This window comes from Ranitomeya imitator, chromosome 3, assembly GCF_032444005.1.
Source record: "Ranitomeya imitator isolate aRanImi1 chromosome 3, aRanImi1.pri, whole genome shotgun sequence".
In the NCBI taxonomy this organism is placed as follows: Eukaryota; Metazoa; Chordata; class Amphibia; order Anura; family Dendrobatidae; genus Ranitomeya; species Ranitomeya imitator.
This window is the reverse complement of record NC_091284.1, coordinates 32,254,536-32,267,881: the sequence shown is the minus strand read 5'-3', so window position 1 is coordinate 32,267,881 and position 13,346 is coordinate 32,254,536. Positions and strand designations below refer to the sequence as shown.

Here is a 13,346-nt window from a genome sequence, read left to right as displayed (position 1 = left end):
TTCATTTCTTGTGGGTGGGAAAACTTGCAAAATCATCAGTGTGTTAAATATTTATTTTCCTCACTGTATACCATATTTTTTGGACTATAAAAGGCACTTTTTCCTCAAAAAATGTGGAAGAAAATGGGTTGTGCGTCATAGTCCGGATGTGGTGGGGGAGCGCCAGCGGTGGAGCAGCGTGTCACGGGAGGCAGGAGACGGCTGCTGTGGCTAACTCCTGTGCCTGCTGCTAAAGAGAAATTAATATTCACTCCATTCCACGCCCATGGACGTGGAAAGCAGCGAATATTTATTTCTCTTTAATAGCGCACACCTTCTTAGGCCGGGATCACACATGCAAGAAATACAGCCGAGTCCCGCATGTTAATACCCCGCATTGCCGCCGTCACTCAGGAGCCGAGCGTGCAGACACATAGCAATACATGGAGCCGCACGCTCCGCTCCTGAGTGACAGCGGCAATGCCGGGTATTAACATGCGAGACTCGGCCGTATTTCTCGCATGTGTGATCCCAGCCTTAGCTGCAGGGGGACCATATATACCAGAATAGGGGATATTAAGTACAGAATTAACCACATTTTTTGCTTCAATTTTTTTTTCTAAGTTCCTCCTCTAAAACCTAGGTGCGTTGTATGGTGCGTTGCGACTTATAGTCCGAAAAATACTATGGTGTATATACTTTAAACTAAAACATGAATACAAAAATGTGCGTGTGTATATATATATATATATATATATATATATATATATTTTTTTTTTTTTTTTTTTTTTTTTTTTTTTTTTCTTTAAATACATTTTTATTTTTTAAAAATACTTTATCTTCAATGTATATAAATACTAAAACTAAAATATGGATATAGTAAAATTTAAATTTAATTTACATTTAGATATAAATTTTGATTTCTATTAGCTTTTACACAAATATATAAATTGCGATACACAGAATGTAATAACACTTACTTGTCCCGGGCCGAGCGTCTGACACATCGACCAGGGGCCCTGTAGCCTGCGAGACGGACTGGTAATGCACCGTGTGAGTGACAGTTAACGACTTCTGTTTCGATGACTCCCCGAAATCAGCGTCCGTCAATAGCACCGTAGATCTGTCATCTGGAAGCAAAAGAAGATTTAATATTAGGAGAAGATTTAAAGGCGACGACTGAAGCTCAAAACCTTTGGTCTGCTCATGCATTGATTTAAAGAAAAAAAAAACTGATTTAACCTGGAATTTTTTTTTTTAACGTATTTCTTTGCATTCGTGTTACATTTTGTGTGCAGAAATAGAGGAATAAATTGCTCGGTGTCTTGGATAAATCTTAGCTCTGGACAGTGAAGCGAGGAATGATTGCTGGAGAGATGGAACGGGCGTTCTGTCTGCATTGCTTACAAAGCAAGAGAGCCCATTATGCTGGGAAGAAGCGAGACTGCAGAAAAGGATGTTCTTATCTCCTGGTCATTAGTGAGGAGACAAGAAGATTCAGATTCTGCAATGTGGAGGGCAAATCGGGAAAAAAAGATCTGAAGTCTGAAGTGTCCTAATGTTTACGAAATATAGGTCATTAGAAAAAATATCTAGATTTTTTAAGTACATTGTAACTTTTAATAGGGGAGCTGGGATGATTTCCTCTGAATTATGATCTGGTGCAAAGTGGGAGATAGCTGAATCTGATGCTGGACCTCTGTCTGGCTCACAGTACAAAAAAAAAAGTTGTAATGAAATGAGAAAAAAAAATTGTAAAGTAATTCCCAACTTCCCAACTTGGTAGGTGATCACGTAAGTTAGTGATCTCAGAGTCTGAGCGCTGGGACGCCCTGTGAGAGCGGAGCGTCTGGTTATCTCCAACATTCTGATGGGGCATTGTGAAGTCCCACCAAGTTATCACCCCATCCCATCCCTCGGGATAATCCCACTGTATTCAGATTTGTGGGTGGAGGGGAATGAAAGATATATAAGTAATGTAATCAAATTTTAAAGGCAATCTGCCCGCAGATTTTTGTTATATAATCTGAGAGCGGTATGATGTTCAGGCAGAGATCCTGATTCCAGCGATGTGTCACTTGCTGGGCTGTGTTTCAATACAATCAGTGTTTTATTAGCAGGAGATTATCACTAGAGGACTAAGTGTCTTGTGTCTCCTGGTCCAGCCACACACACCCCCCCCCAATCAGTGGAGTGGGCGGGGTTATACAATGCTCAGCATTCCAAGCTCTGCTACATCTGCAGAAGAGAACTGTGATTCTATCACAACTGTCACACCCAGGAAACTAAGTGATACATGGCTGGAATCAGGGTCTCTGCCCCTTCATCATGCTGCTGTCACATTACTAAGCAAACACCTACTACAGCTTATCCTATATGGAACCCATTGCTTATGTTACACATGTAGCAGTTGTTTTATGCTATTTCTCTAGGACAGCGTAGACGCCCGCTACACATTACTATCGTACTATCCCTCAGATAACATGTTCGTGGCTGCTACAGTTCTACATGGCTGAGATTCACCAGATTTACAAGCATCATCCCACTGCCATATCTATAAAACCGGTCGGTAAAAAGAAGGCAGGTATAGAGCCGGCAGGTGCCCTAACACTCACAGATTCCGGTAGCTCCCAGACTTAATAGTTACCTCTCTATTCAGCTCTATGGAGAGTAAAGACTGAAAAGGATCACCAGGGGTGGTCCCAGAGGATTAAAAGGGGTGGTCCCAGAGGATTAAAAGGGGTGGTCCCAGAGGGTTAACAGGGGTGGTCCAAGAGGATTAAAAGGGGTGGTCCCAGAGGATTAAAAGGGGTGGTCCCAGAGAGTAAACAGGGGTGGTCTCAGAAGGTTTACAAGGGTGGTCCCAGGTTGGACTTACATCTCTTACATGTATGGAAATATCCCTTTAATAACTGCATCTTTTCAGGTGCCACATCATCATCAAGGATGGCAAGACATGATCAAAGATGCCATGACATAATCAAGGCTGGCACGACGTCAGCAAGAATGGCACATCATCAAAGATGCGCTGACATCATCAAGGATGGCACATCACCAAAGATGCGCTGACATCATCAAGGATAGCATGAGGTCACCAAAGATGTGATGACATCATCAAGGATAGCACATCACCAAAGATGCGATGACATAATCAAGGATGGCACATCACCAAAGATGCGATGACATCATCAAGGATGGCACATCACCAAAGATGCGATGACATCATCAAGGATGGCACATCACCAAAGATGCGATGACATCATCAAGGATGGCACATCACCAAAGATGAGATGAAATCATCAAGGATAGCATGAGGTCACCAAAGATGCGATGACATCATCAAGGATGGCACATCACCAAAGATGCGATGACATCATCAAGGATGGCACATCACCAAAGATGCGATGACATCATCAAGGATAGCTTGAGGTCACCAAAGATGTGATGATATCATCAAGGATAGCATGAGGTCACCAAAGATGCGATGACATCATCAAGGATAGCATGAGGTCACCAAAGATGCGATGACATCATCAAGGATGGCACATCACCAAAGATGCGATGACATCATCAAGGATAGCATGAGGTCACCAAAGATGTGATGACATCATCAAGGATAGCACATCACCAAAGATGCGATGACATAATCAAGGATGGCACATCACCAAAGATGCGATGACATCATCAAGGATGGCACATCACCAAAGATGCGATGACATCATCAAGGATGGCACATCACCAAAGATGAGATGAAATCATCAAGGATAGCATGAGGTCACCAAAGATGCGATGACATCATCAAGGATGGCACATCACCAAAGATGCGATGACATCATCAAGGATGGCACATCACCAAAGATGCGATGACATCATCAAGGATAGCTTGAGGTCACCAAAGATGTGATGATATCATCAAGGATAGCATGAGGTCACCAAAGATGCGATGACATCATCAAGGATAGCATGAGGTCACCAAAGATGCGATGACATCATCAAGGATGGCACATCACCAAAGATGCGATGACATCATCAAGGATGGCACATCACCAAAGATGCGATGACATCATCAAGGATGGCACATCACCAAAGATGCGATGACATCATCAAGGATGGCACGACTTAATGAAGGATAACCAATATTAAATTCCCTGCTTGAATCACACCAGTCTACTGTTATGCATTCATGAAGCAGGAGGCTCAGGATGAACCATACCAAAGTTCCCAAACCCCACAAGGAACAGCGGTGTCTTATTTTGTAACATCTTTTCCGAACTCTTTATGTTGTAACCTCGACGTTACTAAACAAGGAGAATTTGCTCCATTCATGAGCGCGTCTCCCCTCGGGCATCGATCCTTGGAAGATTCGGCTGGTGATATAAAACAGAGGGATGTGGGAGAACAGGTGGAAGGATTTTCGATCTGTAAGCGCGGGGGGCCATAAAGCATCGTCGTCGTCCCTCCTGAGACGCCCGCAGGCCTTATTTATACAGCGGAGGAGCTTTGGTTGCTCAGAGGGGCTGGAAGATTTCCACTTCTCCGTTAAGTCTTCCGTGTGACAGCGATGGGGCGGCCGCGGCTCGGCACACTACTGTTGTTTGCATTTTTTGCCCAAACAAGGCAGCGGGCGGACAGTATGTGCTGGAAATACGAGGCTTAAAGCCTCGCAGGTTATTAGGAGCTGTGCCTGCGCCAAGGGACAAGGTAACGGCACCGAGATGCTGCCCGGCCAGACGACGCTTCATTGCTGCACTGATGTGTCCGCCGCTAACCTGCGCACCCGGGAAGTGGAGCGACAGAGCCACCGCCCGCCATCCAACATGCTACATTGGATCTGCCCACCCAGCGTTCCCAAATTAAGCCCTCATCTAACGCTGGCACCCACAGAGCGAGAGAATGGTTAGCCGTTCAGGATTCCGGGAAAGCTGGGTCCTGTGTGAGCAGTAATGTATGTAGAAGTCGTATAGATCCTATTAGGGATGTAGAAGGCGGTATAGATAGGAACCATTACAGGGATCGCTAGGTTTAGAACCATTTTAACCAAAATGTTCAAATAAAAATTTTATTTGCCAGGAATGGGTTAAAAAAAATGTAGATTATCATCATCACGATAAATGTTTTTTTTTTTTTTTTTTACCATAAATTCGATTTGCGCCAGTTTCCAGCTAACCTGAAGAATTCAGCAGATTCTTTTCATTTTTGGAATGAGTTAACTGTGAATCTGTCAGTGAGCTCATCCGGTTTTATGGGAGAATTAGCAGACCTTGTGCTTGTCCTTCTGCGCTCCTCTTGGCTGATGTATGACCGCACATCATATTAAAGCTGAATGTGCAGAGGAAGAAAAAGCTGATAAGAGTCAAGGGGTGCAACATTTTTGATGAAACCCGATTGCAAAAATGATTTTTAAACCCAAATAGACAGATTTAAAAAAAAAATTGCTGCCCAAAATTGGACAACCCCTTTAAGATGTGTCTTTTATTGCACTTCAGCTCCATTGAACTGTATGGAGTTGAGCTGCAATACCAGACATGACCCGTGGTCAGGGGTGGCGCTGTATCTGAAATTTTTCAAACCCCTTTAATACAAGACAACCCCCTTAATAGAGGTATAGTGAAACATGACAGCGATCTCAGACTATACAGGACTTACTTATGCTCTTATTAGTCTGCATATGAGCTGCATACCACAAACGGCAGATTTTTTTAAATCAAGACGATAGTAGGTATGATTTTTATCAGCTGTGGGACTACAGCTCCCAGCAGGTCCTGACAGTCACAGTGATGTGACAGGAGAGCAGGGGTCCCTGTGATCAGTGGCCCCTGGCATGCCGCAGCCCCGGTGACCCCAGTAACATTTGCTCCCTGTGAGCGGTCTGTAAACTCTGTTTCCAAAACAATTGTTGCTGCGGCGACAGATGAACGTTGTTCCGTATTAGCAGATAATCCGCTTACACAGGAAGCGCCGCGCCGCACGGGGGAGGGCAGCAACACCGGCTCATAGGGCCACGACGTCCCCACATGTGAGCGGCCCGTCCCTCCGAGGCCAAGTCTGTCAGGTGTGAGACTGTTACATAGTACAGTAATATAGGCGCGACATACGGTATTATACCAGGGTACTGTGATGTGTAATGTATGGCACTATATACGGTATTATATGAGGGTGCTGTGATGTGTAATGTATGGCACTATATACGGTATTATACGAGGGTACAGTGATGTGTATGTGTAATGTATGGCACTATATACAGTATTATACGAGGGTACAGTGATGTGTATGTGTAATGTATGGCACTATATACGTTATTATACGAGGGTGCTGTGATGTGTAATGTATGGCACTATATACGGTATTATACGAGGGTACTGTGATGTGTAATGTATGGCACTATATACGGTATTATACGAGGGTACTGTGATGTGTATGTGTAATGTATGGCACTATATACGGTATTATACGAGGGTACAGTGATGTGTATGTGTAATGTATGGCACTATATACAGTATTATACGAGGGTACAGTGATGTGTATGTGTAATGTATGGCACTATATACGGTATTATACGAGGGTGCTGTGATGTGTAATGTATGGCACTATATACGGTATTATACGAGGGTACTGTGATGTGTAATGTATGGCACTATATACGGTATTATACGAGGGTACTGTTATGTGTATGTGTAATGTATGGCACTATATTCGGTATTATACGAGGGTACTGTGATGTGTAATGTATGGCACTATATTCGGTATTATACGAGGGTACTGTGATGTGTAATGTATGGCACTATATACGGTATTATACGAGGGTACAGTGATGTGTATGTGTAATGTATGGCACTATATACGTTATTATACGAGGGTGCTGTGATGTGTAATGTATGGCACTATATACGGTATTATACGAGGGTACAGTGATGTGTATGTGTAATGTATGGCACTATATACAGTATTATACGAGGGTACAGTGATGTGTATGTGTAATGTATGGCACTATATACGGTATTATACGAGGGTGCTGTGATGTGTAATGTATGGCACTATATACGGTATTATACGAGGGTACTGTGATGTGTAATGTATGGCACTATATACGGTATTATACGAGGGTACTGTTATGTGTATGTGTAATGTATGGCACTATATTCGGTATTATACGAGGGTACTGTGATGTGTAATGTATGGCACTATATACGGTATTATACGAGGGTACTGTGATGTGTATGTGTAATGTATGGCACTATATACAGTATTATACGAGGGTGCTGTGATGTGTAATGTATGGCACTATATACGGTATTATACGAGGGTACTGTGATGTGTAATGTATGGCACTATATACGGTATTATACGAGGGTACAGTGATGTGTATGTGTAATGTATGGCACTATATACGTTATTATACGAGGGTGCTGTGATGTGTATGTGTAATGTATGGCACTATATACGGTATTATACGAGGGTACTGTGATGTGTAATGTATGGCACTATATACGGTATTATACGAGGGTACAGTGATGTGTATGTGTAATGTATGGCACTATATACGTTATTATACGAGGGTGCTGTGATGTGTATGTGTAATGTATGGCACTATATACGGTATTATACGAGGGTACAGTGATGTGTATTTGTAATGTATGGCACTATACGGTATTATACGAGGGTACTGTGATGTGTAATGTATGGCACTATATACGGTATTATATGAGGGTACTGTGATGTGTATGTGTAATGTATGGCACTATATACGTTATTATACGAGGGTGCTGTGATGTGTAATGTATGGCACTATATACGGTATTATACGAGGGTACTGTGATGTGTAATGTATGGCACTATATACGGTATTATACGAGGGTACTGTGATGTGTATGTGTAATGTATGGCACTATATACAGTATTATACGAGGGTACAGTGATGTGTATTTGTAATGTATGGCACTATATACGGTATTATACGAGGGTACAGTGATGTGTATTTGTAATGTATGGCACTATATACGTTATTATACGAGGGTGCTGTGATGTGTATGTGTAATGTATGGCACTATATACGTTATTATACGAGGGTGCTGTGATGTGTATGTGTAATGTATGGCACTATATACGTTATTATACGAGGGTGCTGTGATGTGTATGTGTAATGTATGGCACTATATACGGTATTATACGAGGGTACAGTGATGTGTATTTGTAATGTATGGCACTATACGGTATTATACGAGGGTACTGTGATGTGTAATGTATGGCACTATATTCGGTATTATATGAGGGTACTGTGATGTGTAATGTATGGCACTATATACGGTATTATATGAGGGTGCTGTGATGTATATGTGTAATGTATGGCACTATATACGGTATTATACGAGGGTACTGTGATGTGTAATGTATGGCACTATATACGGTATTATATGAGGGTACTGTGATGTGTAATGTATGGCACTATATACGGTATTATATGAGGGTACTGTGATGTATATGTGTAATGTATGGCACTATATTCGGTATTATACGAGGGTGCTGTGATGTATATGTGTAATGTATGGCACTATATACGGTATTATACGAGGGTGCTGTGATGTGTATGTGTAATGTATGGCACTATATACAGTATTATATGAGGGTACTGTGATGTATATGTGTAATGTATGGCACTATATGAGGTATTATGTGAGGGTGCTGTGATGTATATGTGTAATGTATGGCACTATACGGTATTATATGAGGGTACTGTGATGTGGATGTGTAATGTATGGCACTATACGGTATTATACGAGGGTACTGTGATGTGTATGTGTAATGTATGACACAATATACGGTATTATATGAGGGTACTGTGATGTGTAATGTATGGCACTATATACGGTATTATATGAGGGTACTGTGATGTGTATGTGTAATGTATGGCACTATATACGGTATTATGTGAGGATGCTGTGATGTATATGTGTAATGTATGGCACTATATACGGTATTATACGAGGGTACTGTGATGTGTATGTGTAATGTATGACACTATATACGGTATTATATGAGGGTACTGTGATGTGTAATGTATGGCACTATATACGGTATTATACGAGGGTGCTGTGATGTGTAATGTATGGCACTATATACGGTATTATATGAGGGTGCTGTGATGTGTAATGTATGGCACTATATACGGTATTATGTGAGGGTGCTGTGATGTATATGTGTAATGTATGGCAATATATACGGTATTATACGAGGGTACTGTGATGTGTATGTGTAATGTATTGCACTATGTACGGTATTATACGAGGGTGCTGTGATGGATATGTGTAATGTATGGCACTATATACGGTATTATATGAGGGTACTGTGATGTATATGTGTAATGTATAGCACGGCATATGTTGTATGGTGCTATTAGGCTACGTTCACATTAGCGTTGCGCCGCCGTGCGTCGGCGACGCAACGCGCGACGCACGCTAAAACGCGCGCAAAAACGCGCGCGTTTTGCGACGCGTGCGTCGTTTTCCGACGAAAATTGGACGCACAGAAAATGCTACATGTAGCGTTTTCTTGCGTCCGACGCTAGCGTCGGAAACGACGCACGTGGCGAAAAACGCCACCAAAACGACGCACGCGTCCCCTATGTTAAACATAGGGGCGCGTCGCCGCTGCGTCGCCGGCGCAACAGCGACGCACATTGGCGGAACGCCAATGTGAACGTAGCCTTATGTATACAGCACTGGTACGTGTTAACTGTGCGGGTGATGACGGCACAGTATGAGGCTGGTATTACGGCACTGTATGGTACACATGGTATAATACTGTTATGTAGGCACCGTAGTATTATCTGTACTGTATGGAGATAATATGTAGGCATGGTAAGGTACTATTATGTGTAATGTAAGGTACCATTATGTAGGTACTATACGATAATATGTGTACAGTATGGTACTATTATTCCATCACTTTATGTTACTATTATGTGTATTTTGTGGTACTATTATATAGGCACTGTATGGTAGTATGTAAGCAATGTATAGTAGCATTATATGTACTATATGGTTGTATTATGCAGGCAATCTATGGTATTATGTGTACTGTAGACACTGTATGGTAGTACAATAAGTACTGTATGGTAGTATGTTGTGTACGTATTGTACAGTAGCATCATCTGTACTGTGTGGTACTATTATATACACACTGTGGTATATACAGTATGATACTAATATGTATGCATTTTATGGTAGCATGTTATATACTCTTTGGTAGTATCACGCAGGCACTCTGTGGTAGTATTATGTAGGCAATGAATGGTAGTATGTTATATACTCTATGGAGGACGCACGTACCGATAGTCTCCATGGTGTCCCGCTCTTCTATAAGGAGCTGCGCTCGGGGAATATCGATGTGCATTCTCAGGGTCTGCTGCTTGTTCAGTGTGTCTGACGTCCGCGTGTTCTTACTGAAGACGTAAAAAGAGGGGGGAAAAAATAGGATTATAAAAAAAAAAAGGTTAAGTATCAATCTAAAACCAGCGATAAAAGGGACACAGTCTGCAAAAAAGACTCCAGTAAGGGACTCTGTATGGACACGCCGTAGACTTTAATAGATGGGGATCCATAACGGCCGACGTGGCCTTTTCTGTAGATCTGTACTTTACTAGCACTTCTGTTTAATGAGCTGCTGGCAGCCGGCCTCCTGCAGTCACACCGAGCACAAATAATAACACACAAGAGGGTAATAAAGCATAAAATAACATTTCAGGCCTGCTTACAAGAGTGCGATGGCGGGAGGATCCTCTGCGCAGCGCTCACACACATCGTCCTGGAACGACGCTTTACCATTGACACTTTGCTGTAGAGTTTTTACGCTGACTTAAACCTATTGTTATGACATTTTTTACATTTCTACACCAAGTTGCCAGGAAGTCGTCACCACTTTGTTGTCAAATGTGTGATCCAGCAGCTTAAAAACTGCCTATATTGCTCTACTATATGTAAAATTAAAGGGGATGTCCACCTTTAGAGACTTTTTTCTTTCCTAGGTTAAATGCATGTATTTGGGACTTAAAAAAAAACATTTTTGCAATTGGATTTCATTAAAAATGTTGCATCCTTTGGCCTTTACAGGTTTTCTGTTTATCGGCACATTCTACTTTCATACGATCTGAGAGGAGCAGATAAAAGCGTTACAAACTCTCCGACGGACCGTCATATAGAGCTCACTGATGGATCCTCAGTTAGCTCATTTTGCAGTCAACAAAGAGCCTACAAAAAAAATAAGTAGTGTAAAATTTGTAATGAAACCCAATATCACAAATCATTTGTAGCCCAAATGATATTTATTTAAAGTAAGAAAAAAAAGTTTTCCCCAAAGTTGGATATTCTCTTCAACCCCCATACACAATTATTATATTCTTTCCATATATATTCTTTTGGTTGACGGCCACCACTAGGTGGCGCTAAATGAAGACTGATGCATACAGGCTCACTGCTTCCCTTGCTACAATGTATCCAGTTTAGAAATTCTTGAATCTGTCGTCTGATTTAAATATAATTTTTTTTACCTGGTATAAATGCTGCTGTTTTTCTGAATCCGGTGATACTTTTCTCTGGTTCTTGCTCCTCTCCGTTCCCGAGATACAGCCTCCTCTTCCCTGGATATAAATCTAGTCATTTTAGCCAAGTGGGCGGGATAAAAATCTCCTAGCTAATGGCAACACCCACTTGGCTAAGAAGACTAGATTTATACAGAGTGAAGATAGGCTCATATCTCAGGAACGGAGAGGCGCAGAAACAAAAGAGAAACATCCCCGGATTCAGGAAAACAGCGCCATTTACATCAGGTACAAATACTACATGTTTTTAATAGTTTTAATTTAGCTCTTGTCCGGTTTTCTTCAATGTATAGGCCCAGGGTGACTAGGTCACAGGAAATCGGATAAAGCCATGATACAGGGTCTGTTTCCATGAATAGGTAGAGCTATTCTGACCTCGCTGCAAGGACATTTAGTGGCTACATCTCAGGCACATCCTCTACATTAACTTAGGGACAAATGAACCAATTTTCTGACTTACGGTAAATTAATTAAGTCATTAATAGATTTCCAATAATTGTGTGATTGCACCTGAAGGAAGAAAACGGTAAAGTAGACATTGACTTACAGGACCATTACCTATAGGTGGCGCTATAGAGACATCTTTTATTTATAACCTGAAAAAGGGAATTTGCATATTTTCTTCCCATCTCCTTTAAATAAAAAAATGTTGCAAGGAAAGTCTCATCTCAAGCTTTTTTTTTTCAGGGGTTTTCAATGGTTTAACCTAGTTTAGTAGAAATATATCGCACCAGGGTGTTATAAAAGTAATAGAAACTGGCAAATGTTATTAAAAAAAAAACTAAATTCTGGACTAAAAGTAATAATTTTGACACAAATGGCCCAATTCTTGCGTTCAGTGGCAAAGATGAAATCTATGAAGATGTGAAGAGTAAAGATAAAGTCCCTAATCAATGTGATTACTCTTATAAACCTCTGTAAGTGAATCCCAGGAAACAGAAAGGGACTGAATTCGGAACGATCTGATTTCTTGTTCTCAAAAATTTAGAAAAAAAAATTGTCAAATAAGGAATTTTGGACGTACATTTATGTCACTTGCCAGCTTACTAAGTCTCTGATCACCTAACCATTATGGTTAGTTTTTAGAGGTGATGACAGTGGCGTGAACAGAGGCTCTAAAGGATCCTGTGGATGGCAGGTCCTTCTCTCCAAAAGAACGGGAATCCAGCGCTCTCTCAAGGGTTTGGGGCCTTTTAGGATCTGCTCAAATTTTCTGGTCTCATAAAAAAAAACTCGTCTTCAGAAGATGGCCCTGAGAACGTTGGTCTACTGCTTTCAGTGATCCCCCTCATTATGGGGAGAGTATGGGCCCTAAATGTCCTAATATCTTCTTATGGCCCCTCTGGACATCTTTATGATCCATTTTCGTATAATGCCCACTACAGTAGCTTTTTTCCCAAACCTGCATAACGGCCTCCTTAAAGTTGCGGTCTTATTTTACCCAATCCCCATTTATAGCCAACCACACTGCCATCCAGGAGACACCATGTACAGGTGGCATTTGTGAACATCTGAGGGCCACAGAGTTGAAGGAAAAGATCTGCGATGCCCAGTTTGGTCCTCTGCGGTAGCTAGATCGGAGCAGTCTTCTCTTCTAAGGCTGGAATCTTTGGCCCGGCATCCTGGGTACCTTCTGGGAGGCATTCTGGGCTGTCATGGGAGAACAGATTGGACGCCGAAATAGGGAAACGTGAATGTTTTTGTTGAAACCTATAATAGAGCCTTAGGTCAAAGCAGCTGAAGTTAGGTCCAGGCCCAATCTACCCCAAAGGAG

General features: G+C 41.7%; 1 protein-coding gene across 2 annotated transcripts in view; it reads right to left on the bottom strand.

Moving 5' to 3' along the window:
* DSCAM (DS cell adhesion molecule) overlaps positions 1–13,346 on the bottom strand; it is a 570,150-nt gene that overhangs the window by 40,420 nt on the left and 516,384 nt on the right. For both annotated transcript variants that reach the window (XM_069760714.1, XM_069760715.1), the window contains exons 29-30: positions 10,305–10,417; positions 960–1,109 (exon numbers count right to left, since the gene is read on the bottom strand). In XM_069760714.1, coding sequence (XP_069616815.1) covers positions 960–1,109; positions 10,305–10,417 — 263 coding nt within the window. The remainder of the gene's footprint in view (positions 1–959; positions 1,110–10,304; positions 10,418–13,346) is intronic.